This window comes from Mytilus californianus, unplaced genomic scaffold (assembly GCF_021869535.1).
Source record: "Mytilus californianus isolate M0D057914Y unplaced genomic scaffold, xbMytCali1.0.p SCAF_17, whole genome shotgun sequence".
NCBI lineage: Eukaryota > Metazoa > Mollusca > Bivalvia > Mytilida > Mytilidae > Mytilus > Mytilus californianus.
In genome coordinates, this window is record NW_026262659.1 from 2,396,618 (window position 1) to 2,418,770 (window position 22,153).

Here is a 22,153-nt window from a genome sequence, read left to right on the forward strand (position 1 = left end):
ATACTTGAGTTTTTGTCAAGAAACATTTTTTAAACATCTTACTTTATCTGTTATATATTTTGTAATTTGTATTAAAATACATGGAACAAAAAAAAATTGTCGTTGAATTCGTTCTCTACGAAATATTAAACGTATTCCGATAAATAAATTTAGCAAGTGCCCGGATAGAGAAGTAGTAAACAGACGAGAAAGACCGGCATGTTATGAAAAGCTCAAAGAATTTCACCGTTTAATGCTTAGAATTGAATGACAGTTCTATAAGAAAACAATGGAAGACGAACATGAGTCTGGAAATTGGTCCCCAACATCAGAGGATCTGCTTGAATCTCACTATCCTTTGCACAGAGCTTGTCGCGACGGTGACCTCGAAGCGATGTCTTTGTTGTTGTCAAATGGTCCAGACTTTTACCAGGAGGACGGTTTATATGGTTGGACCCCTATTCATTGGGCAGCAAATTTCGGAAAGGTTAATCATAATTCATATTTCAAATCTATGTTTACACAATTTTATCACCAGGTTCTGTTTATTCACAATTATTAATTGGAATTATCGTGATCAGGTTATTTATAAATTAAGGTATAATTTATCAGTTTATAAAAATGATACATTCCATCCGTTGCATTTATTTGTTATTGAAATTTTAAATTTTCACCTAGATCAGGGTCTTTCTTACGGTTCAGACTCTTTTAACTTCCTCAAAACAAAAATTAACCATCAATAGGCCTTTTCACGGTCATTGCAGCCGAATCCGGGTCCGTTCGCGCCCGATCACATTGGCCCCCATGCACGTTCGCCCCCCTTTCACTTTCGCACCCTACACGTTCGCACCCAAAGTCCGTTCGCACCCTACACGTTTGCGCCCAATTTTTATTGGTTTTGTGTTTAATAATTTGTTAACGAGTTTTGGTAAGTGTATTGCTATAAAAATATATTTTTTCATTGTTTCTAAATAAAGTGAGATTCTGACAAGGTTTTTTTTGTGTCATGGTAAATGTTTATTGCTATAAACATTTTTTTTTCATTGTTTTTAAATAAAGTGAGATTCTGACGACCAGTATTTTATTTTTGTGTTGAATAATTTTTAATCATGTTTAGGTAAGTGTATTGCTCTCTATATATCTATATATATATATATATAAATTATTTTTTTTTCATTGTTTCTAAATAAAGTGAGATTCTGACAACGTTTTTTTAGGTGTTGATAAAATCTTAATCATGTTTTGGTTAGTGTATTGCTATAAATATTTTTTTTTATTGTTTCAAAAGGAAATGGGATTCTGACAACGTTTTTTTTTTATGTGTTGAATAATTCGTAATCATGTTTTGGATAGTGTATTGCTATAAATATTTTTTTTCATTGTTTATGAATAAAGTGAGATTCTGACACACATGAGCTCAAAGGAGCCAAGCTGTTAAAAACAATTATCTTTCATGTTTTTTATTTAAAATCTTCAAAGTTTTACTCATACCAAGCTAAATACATGCAGTATTTACATTTAAAGCAAGTTAAAATAACCATGACAACAATCATGATTTTTAAACACTCAACAATAACATCATATTAGGCTGTGTATAAATACCAATTAGCAGTAATCATACATAATTAACATTTAATAATTAATCATCAAATCAATTTAAAACAATATTTCATTTAAAAATTCCCGAATATTTATTTATGAAAATAAAAATATTTTACAAAACATCTAAAAATTTATCAGGTTTTTGAATTAAAAAAAAGGGTGCGAACGTGTAGGGTGCGAACGGACCTAGGGGGCGAACGTGTGGGGTGCGAACGTGTAGGGTGCGAACGTGTATTGGGCGCGAACGGACCCGATACCATTGCAGCCATATTGAATAGGGGCAGGGCCTCTTTTCACAAAAAATCTTTATGACTAAAATTGATTGGTTTTACTCGTAAGATTTTGTGTGAAAAGAGTGACAGATTTTCATAATCATGATGATGGACATTGAAGGGGGTGCAAATGGTTTGAAAAATACGAGAAAACATCATTGAAACAGAACAGTTGCTTGGAAAACATGCATAGAATTTCCCGTACTTTCATACTTTTTCCATCTGTATCCAAAAAATCGTCCCCCTGTTCAACGTGGCTGCATTAACCTTGAAGGGGCCTATTGGCTAATAATTTAGGATTCTGTATCTGGAGCGATTTCTTGATTTGGCTGCCCTCAGAATCCATTATCAAGCCCTTTTAAGTCTATTTGAGAAAATGTTCACCTCAACTGTTCGCTCTAACACTTACAGAAGCATTCACATGAAGCAGGTGAGAAATAAAGGAATTTTTGCCAATCTGACAGTTTAAATTTTGAATATAAATTTATGTATATTACATGTATTAGGTAGTTGGTAAAAATTTTCTGAGGGCACCGAATCAGAAAATGGCTCCAAACACAGAATCCCCAAAAGGATTACCAATGGGCATGTTGTTATACATTTGATAACCAAGAGACGACAGCTTCACTAGAAGAGAGAAACCAGCCAGAAGCCATATAAATGCAAACTCCTAAATCATGTAAATACATAACCATGATTACTATTAATGATGATAATCATGATAATGGCAACAATTAACGTAGTTCTATTAGCTTAAAATGTTGAAACCATTTTTTCACCTGAAAATTATTTGATATGCAGTCCCTATAGCATGTATAAATTTAATATTACTAACTGCATTTGATTTCCATGCACTGTGTTATATTTTAGTTATTTATTTTTAGTTTACATGCCTTATGCGTTTGATAGAACAGGGTTGTAATTGTGACTACTCAACAGAGCGGTTAAACCAGACCCCATTACATATGGCAGCTCACAGTGGCAAGGGACACTGTTTAAAATGGCTACTTCATTCTGGGGCTGCTATAAACAGACAGGTATTAAAAAATGTTTATCTTTCAGATGAGGCTCATTGAAGGGGCACCTGTCCACATATTAATACAGTCATGACAGTATTGAGCTTGTTCATTTATACTCATTACAAAACAGCAGTGTACCCTCACCTTGTAAATTAATTTTTATCAATAATTATAAATTGTTTTCAATTTTTTATACAAACTTTGTCTCAATATACTCATGCATTTTTGTATGTATATACTAGGCCATGGTTTTTTAATTTGTTAGTTTACGGATCCGCCTACCCATTTTTCCGATTTTCAGAAAAAAATAAAATTGATATAATATATGCTTTTTTATTCCAGATTACCCTAAGAAATACATTATCCCTGAAACATAAATAAAATATCAGCTTAGCAGCATTTTCCTTAAATTAAATGCATTATTTTAGCATGTTAAAACATTATCAGCAATGATTACACATTGTGTTCTAAAAAAAAAAAAAATCGAAATAATCTGTAATGTTTGCGTTTCTAAAAATAGACAATTAAAACTGACCTTGAAATTTCATTTGCGCAAATAATTTTGCGGAACAACACCTATGATAAAAATTCGTTACAATAAGTTCGTTTTCTTTTTTTGTTATAATTCCGATAAGATTTTTCATCTCATGGATAAAATGGACTCGTCCAAACGTGAAAGACAAGTTAAAAGAAGGAGTTATCCACATACAATTGGGAATTGTCTTATATCATGAATTGAAAATAAATGTTTGTCCATTTGAATATCAAAAACGGGATTGCCTGAAAAAGGATGAAACCGATATCGCTCATGTTTCCGGTGGACCACTCTACTTTGTTTATGCCACAGATATTAAAAGTGTTATTTCCGTGCAACATGTTTGCAATTTTTATTTCACATGTTTTTGGCTTGAAACTCATTGTTCACAAAGTAGACAAAAATCAACGTGTAGCTGGTTTATTAATTTCGTATGTTAATTATGACCATTTTATTATCCTGTTTTTCCGTGGAATACCACCCTTTATAATCTTATATGGGAATGGAATGCATTGTATGTTAAAAACAGCTTAGCAATAATATTTGGAACTAAAAAAGGATGACAATAAAGCATACCAAAAACATTTTAGTAAGCTGAAAGATATATATTTTTTATATTCATGTTATGTCTTGAAAGAATTTTTTATTCTTTTTTTCCAGACCGAACAACCCGACTTTTTCACATAGGAAATCCCAAAAACCAACAAATTAAAAATCCATGGCCCTAAGAGATGAACACATAAAACATTCTTACATGTATAAAATTTACTGCTGTATTGTAATGTTGTATAATGCTGAACACAATGTCCCTATCCCTACCAAAAAAAAAAATTGAAATAAAAGAACCCCTTCTGTGAGCCTCTAAATACTTATCATTATCTTCACAGCTTGCTTGTTTAAGAAAATTGGTGATCGAAAGAAGTGTTGGTTTGGATACGATAACATCCAAGTTTTCACAAACAGCTTTACACTTTGCTGCACAGTCCGGCCAACCACACTGTGTTCAATGGCTTGTGCAATCTGGGGCAAACTTACTTATACAGGTACAGACAATTATCTACATGTACATCATATTCTCATCATTTCATTTCCACTATTTTTATTAGGTATTTACATTTTGTCCATCATTTTATATAAGGTTAAGATCTCCTCAGTTGTTACAAAATATTTTAGGTTCTATATTTGAGTTATTTATAAAACAAGCACATGAATTTTCCTTTTATCATTATAGATTGGAACTAGATAAAATATGTCATGCATGATTCAGAATCCCAGTCATTGCCAGTATGGCTGCTGAATTTAAGCATTTTTAACTGTTTAAGAAAATTGGTGATATAATTAAAAGAATGAAAAACCTTGAAAAATCATATGTCATGTATGTAAAGTACAAATTGCTACGCATACACCTGACGTTGGTGAAATAAAACATTTGTGTTCCTTTTATAATTCTAGTCATTTGAAAAAGAGGACATTCCGACCACATCCAGAAGTATTTCCTGATTTTAACCAATTTTGAAAATGCAATGAGAAATTTCTGCAAAATCCAATAGAGTAGTTGCTTTTTATAAACTTAAAAAAAAGATTGCATATATGTAGGTTTAGTGTGGTTTGTAGACAAATGGAATTAATCATTTACAGCCATACAGGCATGATCTTTTCAGATCTTATTACACAATTGATTATCACATCATGTATTTTACTGTAAGCTTATAATGTTTTTCATGATGGTAGTCTAGTAGATTTAAAATTATTTTTTATTTCAAATCCAAAACTCTTTCATTAACTCATAATTGTAATTCATTCAATCACAAAATGTCTGTGAAATTATTGAACAACATTTTAAATTAGTTTCTTTGTAATTTTTGTGACATTTATTACCATGATTACATTCATTGACATTGTAATTGCTGGTAATATTTGATTAATTCATTATGCTTACATAGTAGGACTATTCATTGACATTGTAATTGCTGGAAATATTTGGTTAATTCATTATACTTACATTGTAGGACTACATGGGAGAAACAGCCTTACATAAAGCTGCCAGGACTGGGAATATGGAATGTATCAGTTTACTTATATCACAGGGAACTAAATTGTCGTAAGTTTATACTTTGTTGTAATATAATTTACAGTAAAACCAGTATAAAGTTATGTCATGATGTGTGAGAATACTGTGACAAGGATATTACAAGTGTTCCCTGCCTTTTCACAATTTTAAAATGCATGATCATGTCTTTAGTCATCGTATTAATTGGCTTTAGAAATTTCTTCCGAATTAAAAAAAAAATATAATAGCATGTGTTACAAATCCTCGTAAATTCAATTGGCCTCGGTTGCATCAGTTTCTGACTCTTCCGTTTCACATTCACTTTGAATTCATTGTTTTCATTTGCATTAGAATCCTTGCATTGTATGAATTGTTCAACAAGATTTTATTTTTGCGTCTATCATTCATTTCCTACGTTGGTAAAGCCGATTAAAAACAAGAATTTTATCAAACAAAATTTCATCATGATTGCAAAATTGACGTACAATTAATGTACCATACCTATAAACTTGACAATGAATGTAGTCATCTGGGTCCTCTGCTTTTCCAGAGTCATCAGTTTCGGGGTTCACTATAGGAGACTCATCATTTCGAAACATGATGTACATTTCTCACACTGTGGTTTACCAAGGTTTGACTGTATATATAAGATATATAAATCACAACAAAAATATCCTTTGTCAACAGTATTTTGTCAGTAGGAAGAAGAGTTGTTAATAACATTTCTCTCTACTGGTTGTACAAGTTACTGCTAGAAATTTGTAGTTTTTCTCAATAATTTTTTAACAGGATCTCTGTTTGGAAATATTTTTGTAGGTCAACTATATTTTGTGTATGGAGTGATAGTACCATATTGTAAGGCATTAAAGTTCATCTGACATGGTTCATCTGGCCTACATTTTAAAACCATTGATTTTTAAACACACAATTCCCTAGAAACCAGTAGATTTTTAGTCGCAAGATTACCTAGAAACCAGTAGATTTGCCACAATAACTTTTTGTTCAACATGTACATAGTATGATAGTATCTTATTACAATTGTTAGACTTTATCAATTCTGTATCAGTTGTTAACTTGTCAAAACAAATGTATACAAGTTATTGGAAATTTCTCATGACATGTACATTGTGTAGGTATGATGTAATGCAGATGCTTAAGCTAATTGAAAAATATAATTAAAAAAATATTTATTTTATCAACATTCATTATGCCAACCACTCAATATCCACTCTGTAAACAAATATTTAATATTTCTATTTTGCTACATGTATATAAATTTGGTCTGTGTTTTGGGCTCTATATATATATATTTAGAAGAGAGACGAAAGATACCAAAGGGACATTCAAATAAGACATTCATGACATTAGTAGGTTTTAGGTGTCAGACCACCAATCCAAAATCCCTATCTATTCAACCAAATTTTGCAATTTTCACAGCTTTCTTAATATTTTACCTTAAGTTTAACTTCATAGAAACCAGGTATATCATGAATTGTACATGTATCACCTTTCTACATGCCAATTTTAAAGTCTTCTAAGAAAGAACTGCCTTTTGAAAGTCAAGTACTACTGAAAATAACCCCTGGTTTTCTGGAAATCTTAAATTAGTATACTATGGAGCACATTAATCCTCAATTTTTAATACAAACTCATAGACAAGTAAATTTTGGCTCAAAATGGTCTAATGTATTTCTCTTTCACCAAAAGTTTCATTACTGCAAATTTGTTGGTTAGTTTAAGTAAACAATGACATCAAAAGCACTATTTTTTGTCAAGAGTAGGGCTACTTTTACATACTTTCTAAATTGGAGGGAGTGAATTGGTGGTCTGACACCTAAAAGCATGATAAAAGTGACAAATTAAGACAATGTCAGAAATGTAAAAATTTCATGGAGACATTACACCACTGAGTCAACTAAAAACAGAAAAGGGTTGATGCACAAACAACAAAACAATAAATTTCTTCCTTAATCTCTTTCATGTCTTTGTCATCTATTGTAGAATTAAAAATCACAATGGGCAGACACCCAGTCAGTTAGCTGCTGCTTGTGGGTACCAGGAGTGTGCAGCATACATAGAGAGAGCAGCACAGGCAGAGCATGCTCAGGGAGTGTATGGACTCCCCACATATAATCCGTCCAATGATCTCACACAAAATAGTCAGGTTGTTACCAATGGCGATGCAATGGAATCAGATGATGACATGGAAACTGACCTTTCTGTCTTACCTGAAGGTCACCGTGTCAATCCACTGGCAGGAACAAAGAGGAGCCGGGATGATTGTGATGAGGAGGAGTGTAAAAAGTCTCGACGTGATGGTATGATAACACAGTGTACATGGTGTATACAGCTACATTATTATAAGCTAGTTGTTTTTTCACTCTGGTCATATGCAATGTTTATCCATTATGTCTAAATAAATATATCTTTTGATTTGTTAAGATTCAAAAACCATATCAATTGCAACTTATTTTTGTTTTTTTTTTGAAAATTTCATGTCTGATAATATGTAAACTGCTCCTTGTTTTCATGGTTTTATGACATGAAGATGTATTTAGTAACATAATTATAGATTATCCATGGTTTTTCAAAGAGTAGGTTTTTATGGTCGTATATTGGTATGACGTTGGCGTCGTCGTCGTCGTCCGAAGACCGTCCGAAGACACATTAGTTTTCGCACTCTAACTTTAGTTTATGTGAATGGATCTCAATGAAATTTTACCATAAGGTTCAAGACCACAAAAGGAAGGTGGGGATTGATTTTGGGGGTTATGGTACCAACAGTTAAGGAATTAGGAGCCAAAAAGGGGCCAAAAATAAGCATTATTGTAACTTCCAGACATAACTTGTGTGTAAGTGTATTGATCTCTCTGACATTGTACCACAAGGTTCCATATCACAAAGGGAATGCTGGGATTGATTTTGGGGGTAATTGCCTCAAAATTTTAGGAATTAGGGGCCAAAAAGGGGCAAGAAACAAGCATTTTTCTAGTTTCATGACAATAACTTGTGTGTAAGTGTATGGATCTCTCTGACATTGTATCACAAGGTTCCATATCACAAAGGGAGTGCTGGGATTGATTTTGGGGGTAATTGCCTCAAAATTTTAGGAATTAGGGGCCAAAAAGGGGCAAAAAACAAGCATTTTTCTAGTTTCATGACAATAACTTTTGTGTAAGTGTATGGATCTTTATGAAATTGTAGTACAAGGTTCCATATCACAAAGGGAAAGCTGGAATTGAGTTTGGGGGTAATTGCCCCTAATGTTTAGGAATTTTGGGCCAAAAAGGGGCCAAAAATAAACATTTTTCAAGTTTCCAGACAATAACTTGTGTTCAAGTGAATGGATCTCTCTGAAATTGTACTGCAAGGTACCATACCACAAAGGAAAGGCTGGGATTGATTTTGGGGGTAATTCCCTCAAAATTATAGTAATTAGGGGCCATAAAAGGGCAAAAAAGCAAGCATTTTGATACGACCGTCGTATATTGGTATGACGTTGGCGTCGTCGTCCAGCGTCGTCCGAAGACACATTAGTTTTCGCACTCTAACTTTAGTTTAAGTGAATGGATGTCTATGAAATTTTACCATAAGGTTCAATACCACAAAAGGAAGGTTGGGATTGATTTTGGGGGTTATGGTACCAACAGTTAAGGAATAAGGGGCCAAAAATAAGCATTTTTGTAACTTCCAGACATAACTTGTGTGTTAGTGTATGGATCTCTCTGACATTGTACCACAAGGTTCCATATCACACAGGGAACGCTGGGATTGATTTTGGGGGTAATTGTCTCAAAATATTAGGAATTAGGGGCCAAAAAAGATGCAAAAAACAAGCATTTTTCTAGTTTCATGACAATAACTTGTGTGTAAGTGTATGGATCTTTCTGAAATTGTACTACAAGGTTCCATATCACAAAGGGAAAGCTGGAATTGAGTTTGGGGGTAATTGCCCAAAACGTTTAGGAATAAGGGGCCAAAAATAAGCATTTTTCTAGTTTCCAGACAATAACTTGTGTTCAAGTGTATGGATCTCTCTGAAATTGTACAGTAAGGTACCAAACCACAAAGGGAAGGCTGGGATTGAGTTTGGGGGTGATGAATCATAAGGGGGTTCAAAAAATTTGGGGGGGGGGGGTTTCCTTTTTTTTCTTTTTTTCCTATTTTTTTCTTTTAAAATTTTCCATTTTAAGTTGGTTATTTCTGTTTTATATTTAAAAGCAAATAATAATGATATGGTAGGAGATACACACCAAACAGGATGTGTAAATTATTATATAATAAGTATTGTGCAATAGCAAGAAATTTTCAATTGCACAGTATTGCACAATAGCAAGAAATCTTCAATTGCACAGTATTGCGCAATAGCAAGAAATCTTCAATTGCACAGTATTGTGCAATAGCAAGAAATATCCAATAGCAAGAAATATCCAATAGCACAATATTGCGCAATAGCAAGAAATTGTCAATTGTACAGTATTGCGCAATAGCAAGAAATATTCAATTGCACAGTATTGTGCAAAAGAAGATACTTCGTATAAATTGCTTATTTCTTGACCAATTTCAATGGGGTTTTATTCTTGAATTCTTGGGGTTCTTTAATATGCTGATTCTAACCGTGTATTAAGTTTTTGGATTTTGGGCCCCGTTTTTAAATTGGTCCACATTGGGGTCCAAAGGGTCCAAAATTAAACTTTGTTTGATTTCATCAAAAATTGAATTATTGGAGTTCTTTGATATGCCGAATCTAACCGTGTATTTAGATTCTTAATATTTGGTTCCGTTTTCAAATTGGTCTACATTAAGGTCCAAAGGGTCCAAAATTAAACTTAGTTTGATTTTAACAAAAATTGAATTCTTAGGGTTCTTTGATATGCTGAATCTAAACATGTATTTAGATTTTGATTATGGGCCCAGTTTTCAAGTTGGTCCAAATCGGGGTCCAAAATTAAACTTTGTTTGATTTCAACAAAAAATGAATAAATGGGGTTCTTTGATATGCTGAATCTAACCATGTATTTAGATTTTTGATTTTTGGGCCACATTATCAACTTTGTCCACATTGAGGTCAAAAGGGTCCAAAATTAAACTTTGTTTGATTTCATCAAAAATTGAATTCTTGGGGTTCTTTGATATGCTGAATCTAACCATGTATTTAGATTTTGAATATTGGACCATAATAGGTGAATTTCCAATTTAAAATTTTTAAGTTCTTAGACCACATTCATTCTGTGTCAGAAACCTATGCTGTGTCATATATTTAATCACAATCCAAATTCAGAGCTGTATCAAGCTTGAATGTTGTGTCCATTCTTACCCCAACTGTTCAGGGTTCGACCTCTGCGGTCGTATCAAACTGCGCCCTGCGGAGCATTTTATTCTAGTTTCAGGACAATAACTTGTGTGTAAGTGTATGGATCTTTATGAAATTGTACTGCAAGGTTCCATATCACAAAGGGAAAGCTGGGTTTAAGTTTGGGGGTAATTGCCCTAAACGTTTAGGAATTTGGGGCTAAAAAGGGGCCAAAAAACAAGCATTTTTCTAGTTTCCAGACAATAACTTGTGTTCAAGTGATGGATCTCTCTGAAATTGTACTGCAAGGTACCATACCACAAAGGGAAAGCTGGGATTGAGATTGGGGATGAGGAACCATAAGGGGGTTCAAAAAATTTGGGGGGTGGGGATTTTTTTTTTCCTTTTTTTTCTTTAAAATTTTCCATTTTAAATTGGTTATTTCAGATTTATATATATAAGCAAATAATAATGATATGGTTTGAATAGGTAAATTAAAAATTTTTAAGTTCTTAAACCACTTTCATTCTGTGTCAGAAACCTATGCTGTGTCAAATATTTAATTACAATCCAAATTCAGTGCTGTATCAAGCTTGAATGTTGTGTCCATACTTGCCCCAACTGTTCAGGGTTCGACCTCTGCGGTCGTATCAAGCTGCGCCCCAGCGGAGCATTTTATTCTCATCTACAATCTCATCAAAGGGAGACAGCCCTGAGATGAGATGTGGCCGAGCAACATCCTGGAGTTTGAAAGACCATTGATAATCTGTTTATCGCTATTTTGCCAATGACGTCATTAACGTTTACATTGACACTGTCATGTGTGCCGTTAGTTTCTAGCGTTAGTTTTATATCTCAAGAGAGTTGCATGATATGCAAAATTATCACAAAAAAAGATCAAAGGAAAAATACACCAAATAGCAATAAGATAAAATATCTGTCCCTTTCAAAGGACAAAAGAGACTACGAACGAGTGATGAGTGATGAAAATTTAATCATTCTTCACAATATTAAGCTACAGATTGATGTAGGTGCTTACTCTGGGTCCTATTAAAGATTATTTAGTGGCTAAAAATACTAATTTGTGTGATGGGATGTTTCCTCAATACATGTAATGTCTATCTTTAGTTATAAAATATTAAATGGATATTTTGATATTTGATTTTCCAATTCCGGTATACAATTTCAAGAAGGAATTTTGAATTATTCAAATTTTGTCATACTGTGTTAAAATTGAAAGAGACAACACCATTCACCATGTACATGATGTTCCAACTGGTGCATTTGCCTGGAAAAATTTGACGTCACAAAGCAATTATGTTTTTGTCACAATGTCTAATGACCCGTTTCCCCCGAATGCCTCCATGTAAAATGGCAATTGGAAACTGGTCTATACTAAAAATGCCAAAATATGCATTTCATAAACAGTTTAAATAACAAAATGAAAAGGTGTCAAAATACACCATTTGTAACATTGCATTTGACCTTTGACAACTAGATTAGAGCTAATCTGAATCAACTCAATTTTCAGTTAAGGTAGCTTGAGGTTTTATATAACTTTATTCCTGTTTACTATATATAGCTAGGAAAGAATAATATTTATCATATATTTAAATTTTAAAATCTTAAAATCTTAAAATATTTACATGTAATATTTTTTTATTGATTTTGCTTTTGAAAACAAATATAATATTGATTATCAAATATTTATTCAAGAAGACATGGAAGACATGGATTTGATTGAGGTTTTTTAAATGCTACCATAATGTAAAAGATTTGATTCAGGTTTGGTTAGATGCTTCTGTTCAGTAACACCAAAACATTACCTTGTTTGACTTGAAAAAAAAAAATTACACTAAGTTCAAACATTCCCGCCTTTAATTTGTACTGTGGAAAGAGTGTTACAAACTACATGTCATGTACTCAAAATTAACCTTAACAGCATGTCTGTCAAATATAACCACCTAACTTATGCCTTAGATGTCTGATGCAGATCAAAACTGAGAATTCTACACGATACATGATATTTTCTACTCGGTGCCTTTCCTTTACAGCCACGAAGACTTTGGCTGTTGAGAACAATAATATTATATCATCTTATCAAGCAATTCTTACAATATCTACTTCACCATTAAGTCCTCCACAAGAAGAAAGAGCACCTCCGTCACGTCCGCTAGATGAGGGTTCGTTAGCTGACGGAACTTGTTCCTTGTTTATGTAGAGGTTAGTGAACGATGATGTGCTCACTCAGCATGCATTTCATTTTCACATCATTTCATGATCCTATTGTTAGATGTGTTTTGGAGAATGCATGACCTGCTTTTTATCCCTACGATTCACGTGTCCCTGGCAATGTTTTCTGTTCAAATTATTACTTATTTAAAAAGATGCTGATTAGAAAAAAAGTGTTAATTGGTAATCAACATCCAATATCTCCTAATCCAACAGATTTTGTAAGAGTTATTGTTCAATACACAGTATTCCATTTCAAAACCAGTGTCAAATTTACTGTTTACATGCAGGTGGATTTAGGGGGCCAGGGGGCAACTCCAAATGTTGCCTAGTTTATGGGGCCTGGCCCCCTTTTTCAAAATCATGGATCCGCATCTGACTTGTATCATAGCTTCAAGGGCTTTACATTAATTTTCAATTTGAACAAAAATCAAATAATTGTGTTAAATCTTACAGTATGAAAATGAGTTCTTTAGATGCTTATATTATTTTGATATCATTTAACTTTAGAAATATTGCAATTTGTCAATCAATCTGATTGATCCATAGATCCTGTGTTCACACTGGGTTTACAGGGATCTGACAATGCTCCTAATTTAACTGTTCTGAAGACCTTTTTCGGATAATTGATTTGGCTTAATCTTCCATGCCTTCAAAAATTTTGAGACTTGAATTTCCTTTGTTGATGCAGTGATTATTAAAACAGAAAGCATGAACACAGGATCTATGTTTCAATCAGATTGTTTGTCAATTTTTCTTCCAACTGCTATCATTGTGCAGAGACCAATTTTACCCCATAACAGAATGCCTTTCAGGGATATTCGGTATTATTAAGAGATTAGGTAAATGAAAAGTCTTTCTTTTTATAAAATTCATATAGGGTTATATCCATGGATTTAAAATTCTACTGTCTATGGAAAGTCCCCATTTGTAAAGTTTTTTGTAACTGGATAGGTGTATTATTTCAACATTTTCTATGGAAAGTCTGCAATCTATTGAAATATTTTAATTGGATAGGTGTATATTATTTCAACATTGATTTCTGACTAATGGAGGTACTGATCTCCCTTCTGGAACACTTGAGGTCACCACTGTTTTTTGGTGAGGTTGATGTTGCTTAATGTTCAGTTTTCTGTTTATGTGTTTTGTGGAACGTTGTTATACCTCCGCCGTAGCGGAGAGGGTCCCGAAATTGGTTTCTGTTCTCTAACTTTAGTTTGCCTCAAACAAATGTTATGAAACTAATACACAATGCTTATTACCACAAAACACAGATCAAGTTTGAATTTATATCTGTGTCCCATGGACACATTCCCCATTTATTTTTTATTTGTTTTGGTCACAGTGTTGTTAGTCATTCTTCAACTTATTGCTTTTGATTGTCTCCTTGGAATCTTCTTACCAATGGTGAAACAGTCAACAAAAGTATAAAAGGAATAGCTGATTTCAATTGTCCTTTGACTTAGGGAATCTGATTATGTTTTAACCTGTGCAGTCCTGGTAGTTGATATTTACTTTGACTTAAGGAATCTGATTATAACCTGTGCAGTCCTGGTAGTTGATATATATATATAACTTTATATAATCAGTTTTTCCTGATTAAATTCTTCATTAAAAATGACATTCTTTACTTTGAGTCAGTATTCCAGTAGAAGATTTAAGTTGACATTTTGGAAGTCATTGTAGTCTAGCATTGCTTTATAAATCCTTTGCTTTCCACTGCTTAAAAGCTTTATACAAAGTAGGCTTTGATTAGGCAGTGTATATATAGTATGAATTAAGCCATACCTAGCTATCAAGGCTATAGAGGGATTTATAAGAATAGTAACACAGCCATTTCAACAAGGCAATATTTGTGTCAGGCATGTTTAGGATCACTGAATTTGTTTATGACAAAGTTTATATATGAACGAAATATATGAATGCCTTGAAATAATGGCTTTTTTAACCATTTGATTTTTTTCAGGAATAACTTTTACCTGTTGGAGATGGCACTTGGGCTAATTGGCGTTTGAAAATATTAACAAAAATATTTTTAAAAGGAGTTTAAATCTTGTTTGAATTATGCCAATTGTCATTTCACTGTAGGCTATATATATATATATATAGGCTACAAATTGTGTAAACATATAGTAAAATACTGTAACAAGTTCTTACATATTAACAGTTTTAAAGAGCAGTTGCACATAGCACATGTCATTCTTGTACAATTGTTGTACGTCCAAGTTCAATTGATACAAAGTTTATCCACTGTAATTAGTCCTAACCATACAATCTTATTTCTCAGATGTCCTTTGGGAAGAAAATAATCACCTCCAATTAAAGCAAAATGGTTTTAACCTACAGGGAAGATCTGCAATGTCATGTTTTGATGAGAATATTAATAAATATATTCCTCAACCTACTGTTTCCATGGTTGCCCAGAGAACACCAAAGTGTTCTATGTTATTTTCACACTTTATATAAGTAAGTATATCAAAGGCCACTAAAACACAGAGGGGACATCACCTTGTGAACTGTTTAAGAATGTTAGCTATGGGCATGTGAATTTACTTCATTTGACATTTTTTTTAACACAAAGAAGGGAAAATCCAGTCTGAAGTTTATGGATTGTAACCTATTAAAAAAAAGTGACACTTTTAGTTAACCTTTTGTTTCATAGCTTGAAAATGAAAATCATGAAAATCAAAGACAAAAATATGTGTTAATGTACATAAGTAATATTCATCAAAATTATAGGTCTTTTAAATTGATTCAAACAGGATATTGCAGATCTGTTATGTTAAAAAACTATACAGCTGTAGGATCATAAAATTAAAAAAAAAAAAAATGGTTTATTTACATTTTGACTACAATTAATAAATGCCATATTTGGTCAGGATAAAGTATATTTCATTCGAAAAATTTCCAATCAATGAAATTAAAAAAATACGGTAAAGATTTTTATTTTCTAGATTTGCTACTTGTTATTCAGCAATTTTCTCTTTTCTCTTTCAGAACCAGAACATTGGAGTAACCAAAACGGTTTTCTTCAAAACACTAATGGCTTTAGTCACCATGGCAACTATCAAAATGGCTTCATAAAAAATCAAATGAATGGATATAATAACCACATCAATGGAAAAGTAAATAATGGTTTCTTACAGTTTCCCAACTTATTCAGTCAAAATGGCAGCATAAAAAATCAAAATGGCCTTCCACAGATGGATGCAGAAAGTTTACCTGTGAACAACAATAGTATATGTATATCAACCAGTACAGAGGAACATTACAGTAGTATTACTCATCAACAGGGTTATGACAGCCTCTTGGTGCAGTCATTAGGGAACCAGTATGATGGCTCTTAAGACAGGGATACAGATCAATAACAAAAGTTTCTGTTTAAAAGGGCAGTTATATTCTCTGTGCATATTGTTCTTTACTTGTCAAATCATGCTTTTTTTCTATTAGACTGGTTTTATAATGTTAGTGTAGGTATAGATTTGATAAAAACAAATTCGCATCTAGAAGCCATTTTATTTCTAGGACATGTCAACAATTTTTGATTCTATATACTGCGAAAGTACATTTTTTATATTCATGGATAACAAATTTTTTGTTCAAGAACTTTGACCTTTCTGTTGATAACAAGTAATTATATATTCATATATTGACATAAAAAGTCAGTTGTCAGTGTATTATATTGTATTTATGAATTATTGTTAAGTTTTTTGTTATATATGAAAGAATATTTAAATACTGTAATTAAGTTTTTATTTAATCTTTTAAGAGTCAAGCAAAACAATCCTATAAGTTTCTGAAATTTTGATATTTATCAGTAATAATGTTGAATTATCTCCCTTTTAACATATACATAAAGTCTTTGAAAGAGAGGTCCCTGTCTTCTTTCCTTCATAAAGCTAGCTAATAAAGAACAATTTTAATGTATATAACATTCTACCCAAATTATTATATGGACCATATGAGATCTTAAAAGTGTTTTTATTCTCATAACCAGTATTGACCAGGTTGTAAACTTGTTATATATATTTTCTGTACATAATTCACAGATTTTATATTTCCAAACATTTTAAAAAAAATGTGTTCCATGAACATTGAATGGTATACTGCATAATTCTGGAAATTTAAGGTCATATAAATTATAAGGATTTTGATTCATATAATTTTTCATCCCTTTTAGGACGGTAATAATAAATCATAGAGGAAATGGTTTGTTAATTTTTAACTTTTCAGGAGGATAAATTCCGCTAAGATAAAATCGTAAAAATATCCCTTTGAGTAAAGATCAGTATCAGAAAGAATAAAATAGAGAAAAAAAACCGTTGTAAACTGGTTTGGTTCTTGAAATTACAAATCTGAATGATGTGAAAATATACCTGTTAATAGTAGCTTTTATATGTTGTATCATGTGATATCATGATAGATATGACATAAGCTTGTAGAATCTCTTTTGTTTTGTTTATTTTCTTGCTTTAGCCATAATTGTAATACTTTTTATATTTTTTGTTTATTTTAGCACCTAATGTTTTTACCTTCATGTTTATTTACTATGCTTACTATTTAAAGATTTGAAAACAATTTCAATTAATTTGGATGAGTTTATATGAGTAAAACGATTGTTTAGGAAGTACAATTGATATTAATCCTAAAATTCTATGTCTCAGACTTTTGTGTATTACTGTTAATTCAGAAATTATTGGGATGTTTTTATTATTGCAAAATGCAAAAGTATCAGGTTTGTAAGAAATAAAACTTGCATTCATAATTTCATTTGTAATACTCCTTCACAAAATTCTTTAAATCACATTAATAAGATCTTGCATTTTTACCTTTACCCGTTATCAGTGATTTGCAGAAATAAATGCACACATTAATTTTTGAACTTACAGTAATAAAAACACAGTTATGAAGCAGTCCACTGAAGATGTTCCTTTTATTAGTCTGTACATTTTTCTGTTTTGGGCCGTTCTGTTTTGTCAATTATATCTACTGGTGATTTAAACAAAAGCTGTATTTTTTAGTAAAACTTTGATGAAGTGGAGCACTAGCTATTTAATAATGTATGCTCCAACATCAACAAATCTTCCCTTTTTTTAATAAATGTGATAAGGGGAGATAACTTTCACTTGTCTTACTTTTCTTTTGTTATTTATAATTTATTTAGATATAAATATTAGATATTTTTGTTGTAAGTTTATTAAAGTTCTGTAAATTCAGACATTTTTATTGTGAATCTTTCATGACTGGTAAAACAATTATGTACTGTATCTCAGTTTACAGTACTTGAAGTGCTAAATGATGGATTTTATTGATGTCAATACACCTTATCGCAATTGATTCCAAAACGGTTAAGTTCTGCTGAAATTAAGCAATTTTTTCATGACGTCATAATCCAGTCTGGGCCCTGTTTAAACAATGTATTGTGCATTAAACACTTCAAAGAGACATGTTTAAACCATTGTAAACAATTCAAACAAAGCATTTTAATGACTTTGATTTGTGTTTCAAAACATTGGATCATAAACTTTCAAAATGTTCACTTTCTAAACTTTTTCCTGCATCAGCTCATTACTGATGACCTTTGTTTTTGCGACAAATGACCCAAACAGAAAGTTGTCAAAGTGACTTTTTTTTTTCCGAGTTGGATTGAATAGCATTAAGGTGTATTGACAGTTAAATTTATTTCTTATACATGGTTATCTCTGTACTGTAAATGCTGTGTTAGAAATAAAGTCATGATTTAAGTTTTGAGTTATTGATGTTAAAAAAAATGATTTTACCAACATAAAATTTCTTCATTATTGAAGGACATAGAATATGAATGTCTATCTATTCAATTGCAAAAATATATTAAATATTTTGTATTCGTCCTGTCACATGATTCCACAAATTTTTATTTGTCCTGTCACATAATTCCACAATTATATTTTAAAAAATCTCAATATGTTGCCATTTTTTTACTTTCAGGACTTTTTAGTCTAAATAGATCTCAAAATTCTTTTTTTATCATGTTGATGTATACTTTTTGCATTTTTTGCCTGAATGCATTGTATAATTCATATTGAATTAACCTAATAATTTATTTTACAGTTTGTAATGTGTTTATAAGACTAATATATTACATGACTTTTTAATAGTAATGGACAAATATTTAATTTATTTTGAATTCAATTTTAACACAATTTTTATATTTTTCTAATTCAACATAAGGTTAAATTTTATCATTGTTTATTCGAGATGACCAATCAAATCATAATTTATGCAACTTACAAAAAAGTTTGTAAAGGTTTTATTTATCTCTTGATTCTTTCTGATATTAAGTTTTATTTATATTATTTTAAAATTCATACTTGTGTCACTCTTAACGATCTTTTTATATTTTGTCTCGCACACATTTGTAAGATACATTACAGTATAAAGTATGTTTTTAAATGTTTGTTACTCAAGAACAAACTAACTAACCTATCTTTATTTTTTTCATACTTTTGATCTATATTAATACATTATCTAAACAAAAAGATGTCATTCATAATAATAGTTATTCATTTTGAATTTCGCCAGTGACCATCTATTACGGAGGCACATACAAAATACTCTTTATATGCAGCTTATTTTGTTAATTTTCTTATTGCATCATGAATAATTCATCAAAAGGGATAAGTCACTGTTGAATTATTACTCATTTTGATAAATAAAAACAATTTCTTTAGAAAGTAAAGTGAAGAAGGACGCATGTTTGAAATGTAAAACAAATGATGTTTAATAGTTTTGTGCAATATTCAGTGTTTTGCCAATATACATGTATAATCATCACTGCCAATGTAATATGTCATTCACTGTATGTTAAAAGCACCAAAGATATTCTACGTATCACATACATAACACAGTAATCATAAGTAGAAAAGAAAATTTTTTTTAAGAAAAATGTGATTGTGTAAAGATATTTTTCATTTAGGGCTACTCCAAAATTTATCTGGTGGAGGTGGGAGATACTCAAATTAATTAAAATGGGTGGTTGCATTTTCCTTAGAATTCTGTAAGAATTTTAAGTAAAATGAAAATTTTTATTATATGGGTGGTCAGGGTTTTAAAAAGTGCCTCTCATGCCCTCTTGAATGAAGCAATCGTCAACTTATGAAGTTATTTTACTGATATTTTTTTCCAAATTAAAGTTAATTCTTTCAAAATACAATGCCACTTCATATTTAGATAGTAGCTATATATGATATATTTGATGAGTTATTATAATTAGTACTTTTTTTATGCTTCATTAACATATTACATATCATGATTTAAAAAATCTATTATAGTGACTCATGATATTGTATCTGATCTCAAATTACAATGGTTTTACTGTAAATTTAAGAAAGTGTTAACATATCGGTATACTTTGAATAGAATTCATATTCTGGAACATTTTTTCAATTTGACCGTGAAAAGAGTAGCCTATTTTGGTTAAGTTGTAAATATACTCCATTAATTTTTTTTTAATACAAATCCATAATGTGACCAGATCTAGACCACTTTGTCATTTCGCAAATTACTAAATAATAGATTTTAATATCTGGTCCAAAACTAAATACAGTAATTGTGCATTATTTTTCATCTTCTATTACAATAAAACTAATTTGGCGGCATCATACAAAAAACTCCTCTTGAAAAATCCCTTTAAAAATAGGCAGATACAATACTACAATATTTTATAGTATGTGAAAGTCCAGTGAATTAGAAAAGTTGTCATTTACAACATAAATAAGTCCTATTTTGTATGTTAAATTGTAGATGTTTATTTTAGAAGAATAATTACAGGAGGTCAAATTAATCACAGTATCTATCATATTTTGTGATTTTTAGAGGTTTGGACAACTGTCCTGGAAGTTAATGAAACCATGAATTGAATTCATTTAGGTTCTTGGACATGTAAATTTCCATATGTTATTCAAATCAATGTGGCTCTAATATCTTTTGCCAAAACAATAACATTGTCTTTGTTCTGCTATAAACAACATTTACATCATTTTATTTTTGCTGTTATATAAGCTTTAACTAATACAATATATTTACGCTGTCTCATAAATTTGTCAATTTTAGCAGTAAACATGATGTAATTTTATTTTGTATTGTAAGGTGCTTGACTTCATGTTTTGAATATGTAAATATGTTTCCAATTTGATGTAATTATTTTTTTTTACTGATGTTCATATTTTTATTGTCATGAATTTTGTGACTATGTATAAATGTTTTGACAGTAAATTAGCTTTGATACAATTATTGTCCTGCTATCTATAGCCCTTCCTCAAATTGGATACAAGATTCTTGAATAAGACTTACAACAAGGCATTTGCTGTACAGAGAATGTAGAGTAAAGGGTTAGCTGTTTTCAAGGCATTCAGTTTGGTTCAGTTTTGTTAAAATAAACTCTTAAACATCGCTGATGTATTATTGACTTGCAAGTTAATAAGTCAACCTCATTTGAATCTGTATTCATACAACCTTCAATTTAACTCTTAGCTGGAGATTGCTTATGCATGTGCTAGGCATGTTCAGTTATAAAAAGGAAAAGAATGTTAACATTGAAAAGTGAAACAAAGGAGCTACAATAAAGAAACATTTGGTTGACTTCTGCACACACAGAAATCATTCTCATACAGGTAAAATGATGACTTGCATATTTTTGTCATCAATTACATGAAATCAAACAGACATAGAAAAATTGTTATATGATTGCATTGTCTTGTCTATTTAAGAAATAACTCATGGGGACTTGAATTTATATTGATTTTACCATGTGTTGGCCCTTTATGCTAAATATTTTATCTCTAGGGGTAAAATATAGACATAAAGGGCCAACCCGCGGTAAAATCAATATAAATTCAAACTGTCATGAATTATTTTTATTCTAATAGGACAAAGACAGCAATTCTTTGGAATCATAGCACTATAGGTGAAGACATATTTGCTGTTCCCATAATTAAACACACTATTAATACTGACGTAAAAGATGAAGAAACCTGAATTAGTGATATGCATAAATACTTTAATTTTGGATGTAACATGTCTTCTGATTGGCTGAGACACAATTTTGTCATGTGACCGTGACATCATCAATTTTTTTTCATGATTTGCTCCTTAAAAATGGAATTTAGAATTAAATTCTGAGGAAGGAATGTA

The 22,153-nt window shown here is 31.3% G+C and overlaps 1 protein-coding gene across 3 annotated transcripts; it reads left to right on the forward strand.

Moving 5' to 3' along the window:
- Positions 1 to 164: 164 nt before the first annotated feature.
- Positions 165 to 21,250, forward strand: LOC127726217 (ankyrin repeat domain-containing protein 10-like). 3 transcript variants are annotated; one of them, XM_052233525.1, is made up of 6 exons: positions 165 to 466; positions 4,295 to 4,450; positions 5,417 to 5,508; positions 7,459 to 7,775; positions 12,805 to 12,973; positions 15,980 to 16,104. In XM_052233525.1, the coding sequence occupies exons 1-5, from the start codon at positions 269 to 271 to the stop codon at positions 12,969 to 12,971; spliced, it is 930 nt and encodes a 309-aa protein (XP_052089485.1). In that variant the 5' UTR covers positions 165 to 268; the 3' UTR covers positions 12,972 to 12,973; positions 15,980 to 16,104. The 3 variants fall into 3 exon arrangements, with proteins under 3 accessions (XP_052089485.1, XP_052089482.1, XP_052089481.1); XM_052233522.1 differs by lacking the exons at positions 4,295 to 4,450; positions 12,805 to 12,973 and adding an exon at positions 2,738 to 2,890 and having other exon boundaries at positions 15,980 to 21,250; XM_052233521.1 differs by lacking the exon at positions 12,805 to 12,973 and having other exon boundaries at positions 15,980 to 21,250.
- The last annotated feature ends 903 nt before the right edge of the window (positions 21,251 to 22,153 follow it).

Coding starts and splice junctions, on each gene's coding strand:
- LOC127726217 (XM_052233521.1), top strand. CDS start 269: ATGGAAGACGAACATGAGTCTGGAAATTGGTCCCCAACATCAGAGGAT. Junction 5,509..7,458: donor TCACAGGGAACTAAATTGTC/GTAAGTTTATAC, acceptor CATCTATTGTAG/AATTAAAAATCACAATGGGC. Junction 7,776..15,979: donor TAAAAAGTCTCGACGTGATG/GTATGATAACAC, acceptor TTTCTCTTTCAG/AACCAGAACATTGGAGTAAC.